The sequence below is a fragment of the Nematostella vectensis genome, chromosome 14 (genome assembly GCF_932526225.1).
Source record: "Nematostella vectensis chromosome 14, jaNemVect1.1, whole genome shotgun sequence".
Classification (NCBI taxonomy): Eukaryota; Metazoa; Cnidaria; class Anthozoa; order Actiniaria; family Edwardsiidae; genus Nematostella; species Nematostella vectensis.
The window spans coordinates 6,237,914-6,259,683 of NC_064047.1; the positions used below are offsets into that span (position 1 = coordinate 6,237,914).

The 21,770-nt window shown below is 40.5% G+C and overlaps 3 protein-coding genes and 1 non-coding gene across 8 annotated transcripts in view; 3 read left to right on the forward strand and 1 right to left on the reverse strand.

Annotated features, from left to right (window-relative positions):
• Positions 1–28: 28 nt before the first annotated feature.
• LOC5513843 (histone-binding protein RBBP7) lies at positions 29–10,872 on the forward strand. The gene is made up of 17 exons (XM_032383375.2): positions 29–160; positions 233–386; positions 1,011–1,061; positions 2,417–2,511; positions 2,698–2,773; positions 3,065–3,162; positions 3,572–3,687; positions 4,138–4,176; positions 4,381–4,437; positions 5,880–5,947; positions 7,415–7,478; positions 7,743–7,805; positions 8,005–8,082; positions 8,514–8,590; positions 9,227–9,284; positions 9,699–9,809; positions 10,007–10,872. The coding sequence occupies exons 1-17, from the start codon at positions 136–138 to the stop codon at positions 10,076–10,078; spliced, it is 1,302 nt and encodes a 433-aa protein (XP_032239266.1). The 5' UTR covers positions 29–135; the 3' UTR covers positions 10,079–10,872.
• A 646-nt stretch (positions 10,873–11,518) lies between these two features.
• LOC5513868 (snake venom 5'-nucleotidase) lies at positions 11,519–18,201 on the reverse strand. Of its 2 annotated transcripts, XM_048721974.1 has the most exons (8): positions 18,185–18,201; positions 17,548–17,779; positions 16,534–16,745; positions 15,869–16,077; positions 15,083–15,348; positions 13,038–13,242; positions 12,479–12,622; positions 11,519–12,062 (listed from the first exon to the last, which is right to left on the reverse strand). In XM_048721974.1, exons 2-8 carry the CDS (start codon positions 17,572–17,574, stop codon positions 11,686–11,688), a joined length of 1,440 nt encoding a protein of 479 aa, XP_048577931.1. In that variant the 5' UTR covers positions 17,575–17,779; positions 18,185–18,201; the 3' UTR covers positions 11,519–11,685. The 2 variants fall into 2 exon arrangements, with proteins under 2 accessions (XP_048577931.1, XP_001634079.2); XM_001634029.3 differs by lacking the exon at positions 18,185–18,201 and having other exon boundaries at positions 17,548–17,917.
• On the forward strand, positions 13,956–14,037 carry Trnas-aga. Its single transcript has one exon. It is a non-coding gene; the product is annotated as a tRNA-Ser (tRNA).
• Positions 18,202–20,201: 2,000 nt separating the features above from the next.
• The window catches only part of LOC5513863, a 40,949-nt gene continuing 39,380 nt past the window's right edge, over positions 20,202–21,770 (forward strand). Inside the window, exons 1-3 of one of the 4 annotated variants that reach the window (XM_048721973.1) lie at positions 20,202–20,453; positions 20,618–20,841; positions 21,502–21,576. In XM_048721973.1, coding sequence (XP_048577930.1) covers positions 20,352–20,453; positions 20,618–20,841; positions 21,502–21,576 — 401 coding nt within the window. In that variant the 5' untranslated portion in view covers positions 20,202–20,351. Of the gene's footprint in view, positions 20,454–20,617; positions 20,842–21,501; positions 21,577–21,770 lie in introns of those variants that run through there. The other 3 variants (XM_048721971.1, XM_048721970.1, XM_048721972.1) reach the window with 3 other exon arrangements.

Below are 21,770 nucleotides of genomic sequence, written 5' to 3' on the forward strand. Positions count from 1 at the left end.
CGGCAATATTACTGTATCATCCGGGGATTGTTCGGCTTCAGTCACGTGACCGGGGCATTTGGCGGGGAATACGCACGCCATCTTCACTGCTTTGAAAAATTCGAAACCCTTGCGAACACAGTGTCCGTTCCAAAAATGACTAGTTCTCCTAAAGAAGGTGGTAAGTTAAACATTGATACTCAAAGAGTTATCCTTAGAGAGGGCATTGGCTCATTTGTTTGTATTTTTTAAGCCGCAGAGCCCTTTGACGATGCCGTAGAGGAGAGAATGATCAATGAAGAATATAAAATCTGGAAAAAGAATACACCGTTTTTGTACGATTTAGTTATGACACATGCTTTAGAATGGCCAAGCCTTACTGTCCAATGGTTACCGGACGTTACAAAGTAAGTATTGTTTGCTATGAATTCGGGCGGTCGGTTCTTAAACCGTCTATAAACGCAACACACATAGTAAAGTGTACAGCTTGTAATGTAAGCGTACTTTTATATGATTTTGATTGTCTTTGGAACACGTGTTTTGACTGGGAAATAACATCTGCTTTATTTACTGTATGATAAATTTAGTTATAGGTTCTTATATTCATTCATCCCCATTACATTTAGCTTGCAAATTTTCCTCTTTTATAAACCCAGCAATGTTTCGCAAATCCTTAATAATTGTTTTTAACCGCCTGTGTATCAAAATTATTGCATTATCATGAAAGGATTTATGTTGCAGAAAATTTGTCTCATTTATTTTCCCTTAAAAACGAATGATTGGGTTATATTCCTAAATGCTTCCCCTATATAAACACAACTACCAGAGATAATACATCCTGTTGGGGTGGGGGGGGGGTGATTTTTAAGACGGGTTATTTTAGAAATTTGAGAAATGCTTGGCGAGAAGTATTGTTGCTCAGTGAAACTGAGATAGATACAAAGGGCACTCTACTTTTCTTTTAGAAAAGAAATCATTTTTTCTCTAAAGCTAGGACTGTGTGAGTAAAACCTTGTGTTTGCATTTCTCAGACCTGAAGGAAAAGACTACTCCGTGCATCGTCTGATCCTCGGCACTCACACGTAAGTTTAGTGAAGACCCATTGCAGAACATAATTATATTCAAGAGATGTCATAATCCCTTTAAAGTCTGTATAACCTTTTAGAATTGAAAGATTTGGTCCATTCTTTATATTTTTATCTCCAAAATGGCATTTGGTTCGTATGAATACCATAAAACCCATAATCACGCAAATAACTCAAATCTTTAAGATGTTCAAAGGTAGTCGATCTTTAGAAAAGTGGCAGTGAACTCGAAGGCCCGGGTCCAGTCATTTGTAATGTATATCGAGAGGTCAATCATTACCTTAAAGAGAAAGTGACCTGTCACTCATCAATCATGTCTCATACCAACATCACAACATTGGCCGTAACTAGGCAGGTTTTCGAACAATGGAATCGAGCTTTGTTTCACTCCCTTCCTATTTTATATAGAACCTAAATACGAAGTTAGGTTTGGAGAGCGTTCGGGCTAGTCACGAACACTCAAGAGGATGTTGTTACTCAGTACTGTTCAAATGTTTGAGAGTTGAAAACAACAATCGCGTGGGTTTTTAGGCAAGAGAAATAGAAACATAACGAAAAAGGGTTTTGCTGAATCGGGAGGCAGGAGACATTTCACACAAAGGTTAGAGATATTTTATTCGCTGAATACAATATTCAGCGAACTGGGATTGCATTTTTGGTTATTTTATTAAGAAACCGCAGACAAAGTATCCTAATTCCTGTGGTTCGTGAGTTGTTTTTGCATTTTGCATGCCCTGCATGCATAATCAAAGATGACTACATTCCAACGAGCAAGCGCTGTTTTTGAAACCTTCAAACAAAACAATATTTTATTTTTTGCAAATGATTTTCTGCTTTAAAAGGTGTTCGTTTCATTGTGTATAACACTGCTATGCAAAACTCTTTGTCAATATTTTATGGTATTGCCATCCTAGAATATTAACGAGTTTCCAGGAAAGTGTGTTTCAGATTTTCTCGCAAAAAACGCGGCCAAAAGCTCTTTTCAAAGCTCTGATAGAAAATTAAAAATAGAATCAAATTTAATTCCCTTTTCAGATTTTGAAAACTTATCTTTTCTTTCTTTCGGCTAGATTGCTATAAGGGAAAGGTTATAAAAACTTTGACCGTTTAACGTCTGTCTCTGGTGCCAATACCTTGTTAGCTTGATTGAGACAAAGCTTGGTGGGAGGTTTATCATGAAAGAAATCAGAACTACAGTATATGGTCCTTAGTACTTTGTTAATATTGTGTCAAACTTCCTTTTTTATTTTATCTTTTAAGAGTAGCTCAAAAAAAGGGATTGTAGCTTAACCCTTACCAAAACATTATTTGTTTAATTGCAGTTCATTAACTTTTGCTTTTGTCATTTTCAGATCTGACGAACAAAATCATGTTGTTATTGCTAGCGTACAGCTTCCAAATGATGAAGCCCAGTTTGATGCTAGTCATTATGACAATGACAAAGGAGGTAAACTTTTTAATAAAATAGATTGTCTTAGAATTCAAGTAGTTTCAGTGAGAAGTGGTCAAAATTTTAATTGGCTTTGTTGTATTGTGAGATAGGTAAAAAGCTATAAGTACACCCCTTAACAATTTTGATGGAAACACAAGAAAATTCAAAGTTCACACTGATTCTGTTCTTTTTTCAATTTAGAGTTTGGAGGCTTTGCTTCAGTAAGTGGAAAAATTGACATTGAAATCAAAATCAACCATGAAGGAGAAGTAAACAGGTAAGTTCATTCTCCAAAGTTATTACTACTACTTCTCTTCTCTTATAGACATTAACCATTGAAATGGAAGAATGGCGTTTAATATAATATTATTTTTTGTATTACCTTGTAAATTTCACTATGCTTATAACAACTCTACAATATATTATGTAAAGTATGGTTGACCATTTGAGTTTTAAAAAAAGTTTGAGGAAGAAAAAGTGCTAATACATGACCTTTATTAGTATGAAAGCTATTAAATTTCAATATGCTGTGCTGGTATTGATTTCTGGCCATCCTCTTTGTTTGCAGAGCACGGTTTATGCCTCAGAACCCATGCATCATCGCTACTAAAACACCAAGTGCTGATGTTCTGGTGTTTGATTACACAAAACATCCTTCAAAACCAGGTGACTCATTGTTATTGTACTTCCATCAACGGCACACCTGAGCTGTAGTCCCCAAATCAAGTGCCCCTGTGTGTGACTGTCACTGGTTAATGCTAGAGGTTTAATTGCATTCCTAGTGGTTTTTCAATTCAGGAAAGTAAAGTGTACCAAAATTTGGGATGTAATAAAGATTAAGAGAGTACACATAGATACTTTAAATAAGCTTTAGATACATCTGTATTTTTTTTACAAGTTAAATTAGTGAGGCATTATGATTTTTTGCTGTGCCAAAATCGAACAATTGCAAAAAAAATTTTTTACTAGAATAGTGAAATCAGGAAAATATAGTATTGCAAAATATCTGCATTTTAAATCATTTCAAAATCGCAAAAAGTGTAATAAGGTAGCTAAATGTTGAAATTCTCTCTAGATCCTAACGGAGAGTGCAGCCCTGATCTTAGACTCAAGGGACACACCAAGGAGGGTTATGGCTTGTCTTGGAACCCTAATGTGAATGGAAATCTGCTCAGTGCCTCAGACGACCACGTAAGCTATCGTCTGCCATTTTTTTAGTAAAGGAATTGCATTATTAACAGTTTCCTTAAACAGCTGCCAAGCTCACTCCTGTCTGCCAGCAATTTCATGGCTGTAAATCTGATTTTTTTTTAGAAAAAAAAATGTTAAAGAAAAAGCAACATGGGAGAACATGGGAACAACCTTTCCTTCTACTGACATTCTGTGCCCTTGTACTTGTTTTTTATTTTTGTGAATTTAAAAATCAAAATAGCAATCACTTATTGGTAATCCAACCTTTTCTCATCAAAAGATCAACCAGTCATATTTACCAGGTGGTAATCTTTTATTTACAGATTTTATAGTTATGATTTGGGCTTTTTTGCCTTGAGCTTTTCAACAAAAACTCTTTCTACTACAAATATAGTTAATAAATGATCCATTGTGTGATTTCTAATAATTTATCTTATTTTTTGTCTGTAGACAATCTGCTTATGGGACATTAGTAGCGGCATATCAAAGGTAAATTTTCTGATCTTCCTTTGTGTGTATTTTATGTTTATGAACTGGTCAAACGTTGCAGTTGTTTTATATGCTTATCATACTTTTATGTTTATGGTTAGCTACTGTTTTCCATGACTCTTTTTTATTTTAATCTTGGAACTTGGTTTTGGGCTTTGGAAAGTAAATGACAATGTGATTTAACTCATGTTTGCTTGTTTTCAGGAGCAAAAAACTGTTGATGCAATGAGAATATTTACAGGGCATTCTGCAGTGGTTGAGGTAGAGTAAATTGATTGATAGCTCAGTGATCTGTAGTCCAGGAAGAAAAGTATTATAATTTGTCTGGACATGACTGTCATTCCCTGGCTATTTGTCTGGACATGACTCTTGTTCCCTGGCTATTTGTCTGGAAATGACTCTTGTTTCCTGGCTATTTGTCTGGAAATGACTCTTGTTTCCTGGCTATTGTCTGGACATGACTCTTGTTCCTTGGCTATTGTCTGGACATTACTCTTGTTCCCTGGCTATTTGTGAGGACATGACTCTTGTCCCCTGGCTATTCGTCTGGACATGACTCTTGTTCCTTGGCTATTTGTCTGCACATGGCTCTTGTTCCCTGGCTATTTGTCTGCACATGACTCTTGCTCCCTGGCTATTTGTCTGCACACGACTCTTGTTCCCTGGCTATTTGTCTGCACATGACTCTTGTTCCCTGGCTATTTGTCTGCACACGACTCTTGTTCCCTGGCTATTTGTCTGCACATGACTCTTGTTCCCTGGCTATTTGTCTGCACATGACTCTTGTTCCCTGGCTATTTGTCTGCACATGACTCTTGTTCCCTGGCTATTTGTCTGCACATGACTCTTGTTCCCTGGCTGTTTGTCTGGACATGACTCTTGTTCCTTGGCTATTGTCTGGACATGACTCTTGTTCCCTGGCTGTTTGTCTGGACATGACTCTTGTTCCCTGGCTATTTGTCTGGAAATGACTCTTGTTCCCTGGCTGTTTGTCTGGACATGACTCTTGTTCCCTGGCTATTGTCTGGACATGACTCTTGTTCCTTGGCTATTTTCTGGACATGACTCTTGTTCCCTGGCTATTTGTCTGGACATGACTCTTGTTCCCTGGCTATTGTCTGGACATGACTCTTGTTCCCTGGCTGTTTGTCTGGACATGACTCTTGTTCCCTGGCTATTTTCTGGACATGACTCTTGTTCCCTGGCTATTTGTCTGGACATGATTCTTGTTCCCTGGCTATTGTCTGGACATGACTCTTGTTCCCTGGCTATTTTCTGGACATGACTCTTGTTCCCTGGCTATTGTCTGGACATGACTCTTGTTCCCTGGCTATTTTCTGGACATGACTCTTGTTCCCTGGCTATTTGTCTGGACATGACTCTTGTTCCCTGGCTATTGTCTGGACATGACTCTTGTTCCCTGGTTATTGTCTGAACATGACTCTTGCTCCTTGGCTATTGTCATGACTCTTGCTCCCTGGTTATTGTCTGGACATGACTCTTGCTCCCTGGTTATTGTCTGGACATGACTCTTGCTCCCTGGCTATTGTCTGGAAATGACTCTTGTTCCCTGGCTATTGTCTGGAAATGACTCTTGTTCCTTGGCTATTGTCTGAACATGACTCTTGCTCCCTGGTTATTGTCTGGACATGACTCTTGTTCCTTGGCTATTGTCTGAACATGACTCTTGTTTCCTGGTATAGGATGTATCCTGGCATCTTCTCCATGAAAGTCTGTTTGGATCAGTTGCAGATGACCACAAACTCATGATGTAAGTTTCCACATTTGTTTTAACAGGGTTCCCCCCCCCCCCCCCCAAAAAAAAAAAAAAAAAAAAAGATGCTGCATACTTCCTAGACTTTTCAAACGTTTTGGGTTTTCCAATTAACAAAGTAACAGACCATTTTTAAAACAATGAGAGCAAAGAGGATGGGTCTTTCCTCTTGCGTGCTATTGATTTAGATTTGTATCATTGTAAGAATCAAAGAGAAGTATGATTGCAGTCTGATACATGAGTGACAATATTTGATTATTAGTATCTTAGCTACTTGTATTACTAACTACTTACTAACCGAGAGTGAGGTCATGCCGGAAAATATCAAAATAAGGCTTTGGCGTATCGACCGAGGCATTGCGGGAAAACAAGAAACACTTGCGCGCTGCCAAATAAAAAATGTAAATGAGTGAAAAGATTCAACAACAAGTAATTGGTAGTAATTGGACAACTCTTGGAAGCTACAGGTTTTATCATAGGTGAAGTTGATCCAAACAATGACAAAGAAAGCTGAGTTGTCAGTCCTCACGGCATGAATGGACTGTTAAGTTCGAAAACTCCAAGGTGTGTAGAGAACAAACTTCTGAAGTAAGTTAAAATGAAAAGGCCAATGGCTTTGTGCGGCGTTTTGATTTGATGGAAATATTGCATTCACAAATAACAGGTAGTACTTATCTTAAAGAGACTTTTCTGGGTCTTTACACCCCTTGTTATTTATCTATTTGTTAGTTTATCCGATATAAATAACTTAAGCTTTGTATTTTTTGGCTATCGGTGGCGGCTCGTGATCTTATTGTTTTTCTTTGTGTCAAAAATTCCCTCTTCAATCTCTCCAGGATAAAAAAACTCAGACTCAAAGTGCTCGCCCTCTCCCATTATCAACTTTAAGACCTGTTTGTTTCTTGTTTGTTTTTTGGTGGCTTTGGTTTTTTGGTCGATTTTGTTTTAGCGAAATTGGTGCAACCGAACAAAACAACACAAAAAAGCTCACAAAATGTCCCGCCCCGAATACGGAAAAAGACGGCCAGCTGATTTAACATTTCTGTTTCTAGTGTTAGAATTCGCTACTCGGATGTTCGCTGTCGCTTGTTTTGCAGTTTGAAGGTGGAAAAAATTTCAAAAACCAGGAGACTGTGAAAAATTTTTCATAGGGCAATACGTAATTCCGTAATGCCCTCAGAGACGGGCAATACGGGAATGTCACGACTACAAATAAGCCAAACACAGCGCGCATACTACCGTAGCCATATAATAATAAATGGAAATGGAGGCTTTGTGTGTGGTGGCATGATTGGCATCTGTTTCTTTAACAGTTACTTAGATTTTTTAGGAGAAACCCTGTGTTAACTTATTGACATGTTTTATATCCCTGCATTCATTTGGTTGACCCTGGTATACTGGATTTAAGGGTACTGCATATTGACAGATGAAAAAAGGAATTCACTATTGGTTTATTTTTTCTAGCTGGGATACTCGTCAAACAAACAGCAATAAAGCTGCTCACACAGTCGATGCCCATACAGCTGAGGTCAGTTCTGACTTTCAATTGGTTTGTACTTTGCCAATCTCTGTTTTTACAGTAGCTTGTTTCGTCCCTCTGTGAAGATTGACTTGATAAGAGCTCTTCTAGTCAATTTTGCTATGATGAAGGGCTGATGCTCAAAGAGGAGTAAACATACCTTTTCAACCTCCTCCATTTCGACCACCAAGTTATTCTGAGGCTTGGTAGTTTTTCTTGTGAATACCTTTCATCAGTGTCAACTGAGCTATAACAATTTGTTTTCTTGGCCAGGTAAACTGCCTTTCCTTCAACCCATACAGCGAGTTCATATTGGCCACCGGATCAGCAGATAAGGTATAATATGTAGCATCAACTCTTTGTTTCAGCTTGTTTTAGAACTAATTACTATTAAACACAGGCCATTACTATGAAAAGGATGACATCATTTAACAACTTCCTACTAAAGACTTAAATACTCTGCCATTGCGCCAGGTACCTCCTCTTAGCATTTTTTAAACATTTTTCTATCATTTCTGTGTTCTTGTTGTTTCAGACGGTAGCACTGTGGGATTTGAGGAACCTCAAGCTTAAACTCCACTCATTCGAGTCTCACAAAGATGAAATCTTCCAGGTACAGTTATTGACTGTATTACATAAAAAAGGCACTTAAATACCTTTACTTACAAACAACTGCCCACCTGGTATAGTATGTAGAAATATAGACTGCTCAGTGATGTGACAAAGTGTGGGAGAACTGTCAGTTAGGCCAGCATCTGTTGTGGGTCTTTCACAACCTGATTACTTAACAATGTCCAAGCTCTCGGGCTCCTTGAAGCTCTAAATTTCTTTGATAATGTAAGTAATAATTTATAAAGTGATGGCATAGTGTGGATTCTAATAGATTCTTTTACCATTGAGGCTTCTGTCTGCCCCCCAGATTGTTACTCCCCCCCCCCCCCCCCCCATAAAAAATTCCTAACCATTCTCCTCTATTGTTTCCCCTGTCGTTTGATTTTGCTCTGTGATTTATGCCAGTTGTTGAACCATATTTTTTTCTTGTAGGTTCAATGGTCGCCCCACAATGAGACCATACTGGCATCCAGCGGAACAGACCGCAGACTTCATGTTTGGGATCTCAGGTAATGACAGTTTAACACTTTGATACATTCCATCTCTTTAGTAGAATGATCTATCAGTAATGGTTTCTAATTGCCTCCACCGTTTGCATTTAAATTTTGACTACACCAGTTACCTATAAGCCTCAAATTTTGTCAGGTAATTTGCAAGTAGAAAAAAACCCTAGTAACTTATGTTTGAGTTCAAGTAAGCTAGTAAAATTTGGAAATAGGCATTAATATTATTAAACCAATAATCTCTTTTTGAAGCCTCTCAGAGCAGAGGTGATAAAAGATATTCGATCAGATCAGATCACCTCACCTATCCTCTTCGCGCTCAGTTGCGCATGACTTAATACTTCTCCTCCAATTGCGCCTATCACGAGCTACCACCCTTGCCTCCTCCCAAGAGTTCCATCCTGCCTCTGTTCTCTCCTTTTCCACTGACCTCCTCCAAGTTGTCTTAGGTCTTCCTACTTTTCTTTTTCCGCCGGGCTGCCATGTAAGTGCAGTTGTGCAATGGTGTAGTCGCGGCATCCTGAGTACATGCCCGAGATACACTCAGATATAGAAACGTTTTTATACTTAAATTAAGTGGTGACTTCAATGCATTTTTGTGAAGGAAGCTGAAGTCTGATTGCATTTGTCTTGTGTTTGTAGTAAAATTGGTGAGGAACAGTCAGCAGAGGATGCTGAGGACGGACCTCCAGAACTTCTTGTAAGTGAAAGGAAGGCTAACTTTACCCAGCCATAGGCTGAAATGCTGTTACTGCCCAGTGTCTAGCATCTAGCGTCAGGCTTCCATTAAGTGCCCATCTTCAAATAAGACCCCCCCCCCCCCCCCCCACCACCACCAAATGATGATTAAATACAAGGCTTTTAGCTACTTTTAATAAGAAACAAATACTTGACTACTTGTTGGAGTTGTTCATATTTTCTTTCTCATCAATGATTTAGTGAAATGAAGAAATGGCATAGCTGAAGTCTGAATTTAACAAAGAAAGTTATTTTGTCTCTGTATTTGTCATACTGTGAGATGCCATGAGCAGACACAGGAACAGACCGGCTTAGTCCCTCTAAAATTATCCAGTTTGTGTAACAGCGTAATTGCATTATCCATTTTTTTCTCTAGTTCATTCATGGTGGGCACACAGCCAAGATCTCAGACTTCTCCTGGAATCCAAATGAGCCCTGGGTCCTGTGCAGCGTTTCAGAAGACAACATCATGCAAGTCTGGCAGATGGTGAGAATACTGTACCTGTAAGGGGTTTGAAAGTTTTGTTGTTGGAGGAGGGCATAGACATTAAAGCCCTAAAAGAACATAGACATTAAAGCCCATTACGAAGCCCATTGATGCCCTGTTAAAACCATTCCATGATTGTGACAGTGTTCTATGTTAGTTAGCCATATGGAATGACAAGCTTTCACTTTTGTTGACAGGCCGAGAACATCTACAACGATGAGGAACTTGAGACACCTGCGTCTGAACTAGAGGACCCCCGCCCCACCTAGACACACTCCACAACATCTTTAAAGCTATCTATTACTACAGCCCACTACACCGACACCAGAACTAGAGGAGCCCCGCCCCACCTAGACACACTACACAACCATTTAACACCCTATTACTACACTGCTATACCAGTGCTAGAACTAGAGCAGCCTGCTAACCTTGGCACTAATCAGCCATACTTTTGGAGACACATGACTTAGAGCAGACCGTGTCAGCTAGACACCCTACTCCTGTTCTTCAACTGGGTTAACTAATTGGCATCATTCACAAACCAGGTGTCAAAGCCAATAAGAAAAAAAATGGTTGGAAGTAGAGGTAGTGAAAGCAAAATTGGTATTCCCCTACCCTCATCACCCGAGTTACGTCGACTGTTTTAAGATTCTCAATCTATTCTAGATTTTGATTGACCAATGGGAAAACAACTCCGATTGGCTGAGGCTCGACATGATCATCCAATCAAAGACTTTGCTTTACTTTTTGTATCAGGGTTGTTTAGGGGCCGACCATTTGATATCTGAGGGGGCGGGGGTAAAATAACATTTCCCTGCTCGATGTTTTTTATTGCAACCAGATCGCTTTTCTCTGCCTTTTAACCATTAATTACTTGTTCGATTTTTCTTTCTATAAATTTTGGCTTTTTAAGATTCTCGTTACTGACTCATCAGATTCGGAATTGTCGACCCCTAACATATAATTTTTCTTGTTACAAGGGTAGAACTCTCTCTTCTTTTGTAGTGAACGTGATATTATTTTGTAAAAAAGTAAAAAAAAACTTAAAATATTTGAAAATGCATTGTTTGTTCTGTGGTTACATTTTAATAGCACTGGCGCCTTGGCAACTCCCCAATAAGCCAATAAGCCTCGCTTAAGGGCCATAAAATGGAAAAGTCCTCGGGTCAACAAGTTCCCGTACGTCCACGGCACGCGCACTCGGCCAATAAGGATCAATATTTACGCCATTTATGAAATGTGTTCGCACTTGGCGTTCATTTCCTAAAAAAGTTGCATTGTTGTTTATTCTCGTGACAAAATTTGAGGCTTAGGTAGGTCTCTGGTTATGCGCGCGCAAACTTATAGCTGGAATGTCCTATTGACCGTGGTTGTTGGAGTTTCTACATGTGGATAAGTTTTTCACGTGCTTCCATTGAATTTAAATCCAATTCTATTGCTTTCTGCCTTCGTCCATGTTGCCGTCCTAGTTTTTGAAGGCCCCCGGTAAGACGTACAAAGAAGGCCAATCACGCCGCCATTTTTCTGCTCCCGCTCAATACCAAGTGACTCAAAGAATCCATTTCCATCGGCTCATTCAAGCAAGTGACTGAGAGACTTCTAATCAAATATTGTCAATAACATATCAGGCTAAATTTCGTAGATTGTTATTTTGAAGTTTCCTTGAGAATAAACCGTTGTATTTTCAATGATAAACAATAACAAAGGAGTGGTTGATCGACATTTTTTAATGATAGTAATAGTTATCAAGCTCAAGTGAAGTGCTATATATGGCAAAAAATGATGCTTCGCGCGTGACGTTACCATAAATGCCTGTACAAAACATGTTTACAAACTTTGAGCAACATCTCCATATATGGCCAAAAAGGGCAAGCGACTAACAGTGTAAAATGAAGCTCAAAACTAAAGAGAGAGTTAAAAGTGTCGCGTGATTAGTTTCCAGTGCACGCGCGGCTGACTCGACTGTGACAAAACTGACTCTTCCCTCCTCCCCTGTAAAGATAGGGCTTTTCCATTCGATGTATTTCGACACTACATCCGCCTCTAACTCGTCACCCTTCTCGAGATGAAGCCTTCTTTTAAACACAGAAAACCCCGACCCTCCCCCTGCGATCCAAGAATTGGTTATGACTTTGTAGATGCCGGTATCATTGAGGTCGTGGTAGATTGGAACTAGACACTGAGCGCAGCGGACCTTGACCTTGACGACGCGTGTCATAGGTTCACGAGACATGTCATAGGAAACCTTGAGACCTAGACACAATAAAAGTAAGCAGTTGAGACAGAATCCATGAAACAGTCCGTAGACGTTGCGCTACATATATCTTATTTTTGCGTGCGACTGCGTCTCGTTTTGTACTTTTTCGTTCATGACGCGCTGTGGCGTCATATGCGCATCTATTACAGAAGAGAAGCAGAATGATAAAACGCAATATATTTGTTTTTTACAACAATAAAAATGTTTTTTATGTTACAATCTAGTTTTTGGGAGCGTGTGCACATGTTGGCGCCAAACGTGCGTGATCAATCAAACCGCGCGATTTACGAGTGATGTTGTATAAAACATTATACTCGTCACGCTTTGTGTGGGGTTCTACCCACTCCTTGTACCCCTTCTCGATCCTACCCCACCCTACCCCAGTAGCCTAGACGTCTCATGGTTTCATTACCTGAGACTTGGAGGAACGTGTAACTCGGCCACGTTCTCACTGATTGTTCCAGTACCCCGCGAAGATCAGAACCCTTCATGTTGAGAACGTCAAACGTATTAGAGTACGGCATGGCGTCAAACAACTCCCCGTACGTCACGTAACCTGCAAATGTAACAATAGTCACGCAAGAGAACAATGACAGTCACTCAACAAAAAGACCCATCATAGATAGTACGTCGCCCGTACGTCACGTAACCTACAACGGCACAGTAGTCACGCAATAGAACAATGATAGTCATGCAACAAAAGAACCATCTTAGATAGTACGTCACGTAACCTACAATGTAAAGCCACATAACTGAGCAATGAAAGTTACGCGGCAAAACGGTGACAGTCACGCAACAAACAATAAAAAATAAAACAATGAGAGTTCCAAGATAGATGTTAAATTCATGATGGCTCACTTAAGGCGATTGAGTAAAAAGATAGCACATGATATCTTTTAATTAAAAAAAAAAAAAAACATGAAGAAACCATGCGTCACGCAGGCCGGACACAAGAAAAAGATGGTCGTCACCTTCTGGAGTAAGCTCAATGGACTTGAAGATATTTCCAGCAGTTTGCAAGCCGACACTCGCCCCAGTCCATTGCATGGACGTTGCTGTCTTATTAGCATACGTCATGACCATGGCATCTGTGATGACGTTGCCAAGGTTACACTCGCCGCGCCAGCAGACATCTCTGTCCCCGTTGAGCTGGACTAGTGATCGTCCAATCTTGATCTAAGAAAACCAAAAACTGCATCTTCAGGGTATAAATGACTCTAAAGAGTATAAGGCTAAAAGCCATGTTACACGAAGCATGTCGCCTGACATTCCTGCAGCTTGTAACGCATTTTTTGTTGCGTTGCGGGTTGCAAGAAAATTACGCGTGTAACATTCCTATTTTGCACTTTGCAATGCAATTTTTGTTGCGTTTTGTGTTACAAAAAAAAACTACGCTCGTAACATCTCCTTTTTGCAACTTGCAATACAATTTTTGCATTTTTGTATTTGCGTTGCGACTTAAAAGACAATTACACGTGTAACATTCCCTTTTTGTAACTTGCAATGCAAATTTTTGTTGCGTTGCAAGATGAGAGAAAAGTAGAATTGGTTTCTATACCTTTCGCAACAGCGCAAGAAAAATGCCCTTGGTATCACCTCTCCGCAACTGCAATGTTTCGTCATCGTTGCATTGCAAGTTGCAGGAAAAAATTGCCTAATTTTATTTTAAAGAATTATAGGATCCAAAAGGCTGGAATAGAGGAATGATAGTGAAAGCTAAGAAAGTGCATTCAAATGGATGTTTGTTTGATCCAACGTATGATAACGCCGTATTTTCTCCCAACATCACGTCGCGTGGTTGCGCGTCCGTGTACGTTGCCTTGGCAGCAAAAAATTAGCATATAATCGAGATATTATTAGCTTAAATAATCTCCTTGATATTTATCGAAGTTGCGGTGGCCGAGCGGTTAAGGCGTTGGACTAGAAATCCAATGGGATATTCCCGCGCAGGTTCGAATCCTGCTCGCAACGAACATTTTTTATGTAAATGTTAATATATTCCGTAGCTTCCGAGTCTGGTTTAAAGTATTTTGCTATGCTGTAATATGCAATTATTTTGTATTTGTAGATCTGTTGATCTTCTCTAGATAATCAAGGGATTTGGTTTATATGAGGCACTTCTGTTGTTTTGGGGAAAAAACTTTTAAAAGCTAGTTCTAGTATATCTTCTCTCGGTAATTGAATGAGGGGCAAGATTAGGATCCAAAAAGTGAATGCAACGTCAGATCATCTAGTATGGTTCTTTTGACAACTATTCATCCGGCAATCAATTCGATTTGGTCTGTAAAAAAGTAGATTTTGCTAGATTTTTTTTCAATTTAGAAAGTTCAGAGGCAGGAAGAACAGAGTTTAAAAACCACGAAACTCCCTCAAATTTAGCCTGGGGACTGTTCGCGTGCCAAGGGGTAGTAGCTCAGATTACGCAACGTAACTTGACCGTGTTTTCTAAGGAAACACGGAGAAAGTGTCGCAAACAAGGTACATTTCAGCCAAATTTGAGAGAATTTCGTAGTTTAGAACTCTTTTCCTCCTGCTCTTGCTCAGCTGTTGTTGTTTTTTTCCCAAAGATTTTTGCTATCTTCGATTTTTTTTGGAACTTTCGTTACCAAAGGTATCAAATGATCGAGCGCTAATCTCACTAACCTCAACTATCTGCAAATTTGCTGCAAACTCTTATTAAAGTTCGTAGCAAAGGAAAAGGGAGGAAAAAAGTCAAGCTAGCTTAACAATAAAAAAAAAAAGGACAGGATGGCTCCCATATACAACCCCTCCAACAATGCTTGATAGAAAGCTTAGGGTTTTTAACTATTTCTCAGAGGTATCCCCCCTCCCCCCATTCAATGTTGTTGTGTTATGAATTGAACTCAAAAACAACTTTAGGGGGGTAGGGGTGGGATATCTAAGTTGGCCAAAACACTAATGTTGAAATGGCAGTTGGACAAAAATTATCAACATTTTTGGGCACGATTGTAGCCACAATGTTCCTATCCGACGCGGCGAGTGGTTCAAAACTTACCGAGGCCAGCTTGTCGACTCTTCCCCTCATCCTTTGCACCTGCTGCTCTAGTGCCGAGTCCTTCGCCACGCTCCTGTCAAGTAACACAGGGTTCCCGGTCCAGCTAGTCAAGTCACCTTTATCGTCAAACTCTACATCAAGGCATCCCAGGTATTTGCCGAACTTATACGCGTGTACAATGGGGACCTTTTTCCCGGGGGTGGCTTCAGATGTGACCACTAGTGGATAAGGGCCCTCAGGGACGTCTTGTGCCGGGGGCTTGTCGCCTGACAGGTGACAGTCAAAGAAAGAGTCAGATAGACCATAATCTAGAAAGGGCGGGGTCAGTATGGAAACGAGGCTTAGACATGCAACTCTCATCTTTGAAGATTCATTATTGTAAACAGAACAATCAAACCCGGAGGCTCCACAACCATTGCTCGCTACGTGTCAGAAAACATCTACGTCAAGATTCCGGAGGGAATACAAGGCATACATGCAAGATTTCTGCTTTTTCAGTGAATTTTCACCTGGTTAATTTTCGCGCTATTTTTATTTTGACGCAAAAAATGTAAATCCAAATAACAGGAAAGGGAGAGTGCCATTTGTTCCAAATGTCAGGTTGACATTTTTATGTCGCCTGCAAGCCAGCACTCATTCGGGTTTTCCAGCGAGGCTGAGTTCGCCCCAGCTCACCTCGGTCTTCGCGCGCGCCACAGAAATCCCAATATTCGAAGACAACACATTTTCGAATAACCCCGAATGAGAGCCGGTAGCCGGCTAATGTTCCCGTCATGCATCGCATACCCGAGTAGAGAAATGTGTGCGTGTGCCCCCCGACAAGCAGATCGACGCCGTCCACCATCCGGGCTACTGCTTTGTCCACGTCCATTTCCGCGTGACCAAGCACGATGATCTTATTGACGCCTTGCCGCTTCAAGTCGTCAACCGCTGACTGTACAGCTGCAACCTCAGGCGCAAACTTGACTAATTGTCCGGGGCCTGGGCTCGAAATACTTGCAAGTGAATGAAGTATATCAATAAAATCGTCCACTTTGTAAGCACCTATTTAAGGGAGTGTTCATTAAATACACCGAGGGGGGAGGGAAGATATTCAGGGGGAGGGGTGGGGGGCTCCGAAAAAAAGTTCCTTTAATGGGGGGCTCTGATTTTTTAAGGAAAATTTTTGGGTTCTGAAGGGAAGGCACTGAAAGAAAAACTTTACAATAAAAGGGGGGCACTGAAATTTTAAGATGTCTCCAATAAAAATCTTTCCCCCTTTGGTTAATAAAGGAACACTCCCTAAGCTCCTAGAAGGGATTATCTGAAGGTTAAAAACTAGCACAACCTATAACTCTTAAAGTAGTGTTTATACATGTTCCTATCCGTAACGAACTGTAACTTAACCTGTAACTTATCAAATACAATGAATGCACACTTTTTTCAAACCATCGCGAACGTACTATACCAACCGTGGTGTATCATGGGTAACATAACCAGCCAATCCGATCCTCTTCCCTCCCACCGTCAGTATTGTACTCTGTAGTATCAGCGGTCTACCGTTGTCCATAAGCGCGGGCTCAAGTGTGCAGTTGACATTTGACACAACGACAGGGCACTTGATATTCCTGAGAAACCGCGCCGTGATAGCTGGACCGTCATCGAAGTCGTGGTTACCAAGGGTCTGCAAAAGATTCAGTCATGCAATACTTCAATTATTGACGCTTGAAGTCACGCACTGTCTTAACCCTGCGGCTCACGGAGTTCGCCAGGAGATCCTCAATTTTACGTATCGTTACAACTCACGCAATTCCTAAGAGGGGGATTAGCAGGCCCGTTCCAAGGGGGGAGGGGGTGCAGGGGGTGCGAACGCACCCCCCCACCACAACGGCCGAAAGTCTACTTTTTGGTTCTCAATAGACGTGCTATTTGTAGACAAAACTAAAAATCATAAGCTAGACCACTCTGATATGTAGCCAAATCCGACAATAAAAGTCCCGTGGAGATACTGCAAAAGGCATAAAAAATCCCTTTTTGTTCTTTCGGAGGTGATTAGATTTTTATCAGAGATCTCCCTCCCCCTCCCCCCCCCCCTGGAAAATTAGGTCCACTTTTTCAGATTTCGCACCCCCCCCCCCTCCCCCCCCAAGAAAAATTCTGGGTACGGGCCTGATGAGGGCTGCACAAAGTGTGTTTGCACCTCTCCAAGCACATCCTCGGGGACGCGGAGACCGTAAGCGGGAGTGCGCACGGAAACGAGAAAGGGGAAAGGACGTCTGCGTACGACTCCCGCTTCCTCTCTCCGCATTGCACTGGGTCCCCAAGCAAGGATTGTTACGATATTCAGTCGACAAGCGTCGAGTGTATGTGATTATTTGTGACAACTGTGTATCTTGTGCAAATATTACGATATTACGTCACTCACCATAGCGTCTGAACCCATCTCATTCATCACAGAGCAAGTCTAACGATTTTACGTCACTTACCATAGCGTCGTAACCCATCTCATTCATCACAGACCAAGTCGCATTTCCACGGTATTCCTTGTACCACAGGGTCCCCGTGAACACATCTCCGGCAGAAAGAAGAATCACATTATTCTCCTTGGCGCGAATTCGTTTAATCTCTGTTGCTCTTCGAGCTACTCCTCCGTAGCAGCCATCTTTGGCAAGGTCTTGTGCTTTACACACGGTTCCATATGGATTTGTTTCCTCAAACCTCGAATGGAAATCATTTGTGTGTAACACAGTGAGCTTAAAACCCGTGGCTGCTACAAAATAGCCAAGGAACGAAGCAATTTCCGCCACCGTCAGAATTGCCGTGTACATTGCTAGCGGCACGCTGGTTAATAACTCACATATCACCTTACATGACCTTTGCCGGATCGGCTTTACCCGGCTCCCTGGGTCCGGGTACGCTAAGCTATCATCTTACACAAATTTTGAGTACTGGAGGCATGACTAAAGGCTTCTCTGAGCCGCCATTTTGTCATCCTAGCAATTAACCGAATTTGAGAAAGCGTCCTCGTTGGGGAGGAATTTTTGTGATATTTTTAACTAAAAATGAGTGTAAACCCCGGTGCGTCCCCCACCCCTTAAATACAATTTTGGTACAAAATAATACCTCTAAAAATATCTAGCCTTTTCTTCTCCTCGCATGTCGGAGATTGAGCATTCGTGATTATGTAAATTATTCCTGAGATCTAATTATCTAAACTATTTTTAATTAAGAGATTAGTTGATCACAATAGATACTTGTTGCAGCTGTGTAAATAGACGCCTAGCCTTTTCCTGATAAAACGGTATGAAACATGTACAGGACCCGAAATGATCCCAGGACCCGAAACGATCCCAGGACCCGAAATGATCCCCAAAAGTACCCCAACTGATCCTCGGACCCGAAACGGTACCGAGGAGTCCCCGAAATCAACCCCAAGGAATTGCGGTAATGGACAAAGGGAAAGCAGAAGAAATACTTGCAAGTTTTGAAGCATAATAAAGGGTTAAGAGCGACTCGATTTCTAAACAACGTGACTTAAAAATATTAAATTCCAACACAATACTTCTATTTATTACATTGCCCGGCGTTAAACCCATAAACAGAGTCCAAAACAAATACACAACTTTAAATTGCTACTGAAAGGAATACAGCATAAACATAGCACAGCTTTGCTCAGATCAACCAAACTTTTGACCTTCCATCACACTCTTAACATTTTGCGGTTCCGACACATGACTCCGACACTATAAATCTCATTTCCGGTAAACATCACCCCTAAAAATTAATATTCATCCGGCAACCAAACATGTATTTTACCACGAAATCCTTGTTCACACGAGCGAATATTTACCTACATATTTTAGGCAGCCGGTTTGGCCGAGAAGATGGAATGACAAAAGCACACTGAGTAATACACTCGAACAACCCTTCTACTATCGATGCAAAATATTAAGAGGATGTGAAAGCAATATTATGTGAGTTTTGAATTTCCTCATGTAGTCGTGCGTATACCCCGCATGATTTCACGATATGATAGGTCTTTCATTCACCGAAAACAAACATGCCAAAAAATAACTTTAAAACATTTCGCTTCCTATGTAAAGCAGCATGTCCCATCTGTAAAGACTTTCTTTTATGGCTTGTTATGTAAAAATGATTTATCCACGCCGGGCTCCTCAAATTATTATCACATGAGTTGTTAGTTGACCCCAATTTCTGACTCAACCACTGTATTTCACCCGCAGTCGTATATAAAAATCTTAATACTATAGTTTTAGTTAATGTAAATTTCCTTTTAATAACACAAACAAAGCTAAATGTTTCATATGTTTTTAAAACTGAAAGCCAATCCTTACACATTCCTTTAGTTGTCCATTACTGTAATTCCTTGGGGTTCATTTCGGGGACTCTTGGGGATCGTTTCGGGTCCCTGGATCAGTTGGGGTACTTTTGGGGATCGTTTCGGGTCCTGGGATCGTTTCGGGTCCTGGGATCATTTCGGGTCCTGTACAAACACGCTGGTACGATAGAACGAGAAGACAGTGAACAGAGACAGCGAGCAGATCCAGAAATCAACTGTAACTACTACAAAATCATTATCCATCTTCAAATAAATGTTCTTTTAAATTCAAAACACGCAAAAAAAAAAACATGAAGCCGCCTTGTTTTACGAGAGATTTTGTCGCAAAGAGGCTTCTCGAGACGGACATTTGCCTTCTCGATTATGCTAGCATTTTTTCGGCATTTTTGTGGAAAAAGAGAAGGTTTTTTCTTGAAAAAGAATTTCTAGCATTTTCTGGCATTTTTGATAACTGTTATACAGATTTCAGTACTTAGAACTCAGAAAGATGAATAATCCTAAAGTTTCACAGTTTTTATTGCTTCATTTGAATGTTTTTTTGTAGCCAGTTTTACTAACATAATCGAGAAAGGCTTATGATAGCCGTAGTGTAAGAAATTTTTTTAGAGCCTCCATAGCCCTTAATTAAACAGATCTTCTTCCTAGTGTTTAGATCACGATCGATCGGTAATTTATTTTTGTATTTGCTTGTGTTGTGTGTGTGGTTTTTTTTTTCCTCAAAATGCTCGCTGCTCGTAGACGACAAAAAATCAAAGTGCCAATAAACTGGAAAGCTAAGTGCAGCTTCGCGGGCAACCTTCGGCTCTGCTGGCTCCGCTTATGATATATATGAATTTGGACCTAGTCGCTATCTGTCCATTATTCAAAATGGCGGACGAGCGGGAAGTTCTAGTGTACAGCTATATTTGATCGAAATGGGCGCAAAGAAGCATGTTCTCTGTGAGAATAGTGAACGCAGATTTCTACACAGCTGCTCCAATTCCTGGCCTGGACCTAACTTACTCAAGTTTTCGGGAATCGAAGATACAAAAGGTGAGTTTTGCTTTATCAACAATTTCCGTAACCTCCAAGCTCTGTTGACGATGGCTGGCTGATAACAAGTAATAATAAGTAATGTCTATTGTTTCAGCCATGCTTCAAAATGTGTCGTACCTGATTGTAATGGCTTAATTCAAGTGATTGATTATTGATTGCAGGTTCCATTGGTTCGAATTTTCGGAGCGACTAAACAAGGGCAGAAGACGTGTGCTCATGTCCATGGTGTCTTTCCCTATATCTACGTACCTTACGACGGCACGGAGCCGCGGGACAAATACCTCAGACAGTTTGCTACAAGTGTGGACTTCGCCGTGCATGTATCACTAGGCAGAGCATCCTCTTCTACTCATCATGTTTATGATATTTTCATCATCAAAGGAAGGTAAACATGCAATCATAATAACAATCAATCGCTTAACGGGTAGGCAGGCTCTATACGTACTCCCATAAACTTCCTGTTTTGTTATGAATGAAATTATGTATTTGTATTGCATAAATATCATCACAAGACTAATTTTACTTGAGAGTTTAATTTGATGGGTGTGATGCTATGAATGAAATTATGTATTTGTATTGCATAAATATCATCACAAGACTAATTTTACTTGTGAGTTTAATTTGATGGGTGGAATGCCAGCTTTCTGTTTGTGTCAGAATTTTCTTCCGTTGTTTTATTTTTGCTTTCGCCCATGCACCATTTCATTTCTTACACTTGGGGTTGCCGGAAATTTTTCTGGTTATCTTGCATCCCCACCCCCCTTTAATTGTTAATGGTCCATCCTAGTATAGATATGGACTGCTCAACAGTGTTGGTGTGGTAGTGTGTTAGCACTGTCCCTGACAATGGTATAATTTGCCAGTGTTCCAAGGGGTTCTTTTACGTCCCTCAAATAATGGTTAATGATTACATAAGTGTGATGTCCGAGACACGGGGCCCCTGGCTAAAATCCCTCCTCTGGGAATCAAGGGATTCACAGCCTAGAAGGCTTTTACAGGAAGAAAATCTCAAGCTTACCTGACCCAAATTTTCTATTTCTTGCAGGCCATTTTATGGGTACCATGAAGAGGAAACAGAGTTTATTAAGATATCCTTCTACAATCCATTCCTTGTTAACAGGTAACCAATAAAGTATAGCCAATTGGGTAAAGAAATTGAGCCTCTCTGGTAAAGCTTCTTATTGTTTTACATGTTGACATCAAATAAAAGACAAAAAAACAACAAACTTTTTTTTGTACACAAAAAGTTTTGAAAAAGGTGGCTTTGACCCAGTACACCCCTCTGTAACAAACCAGACGAAACCTGACCTGACC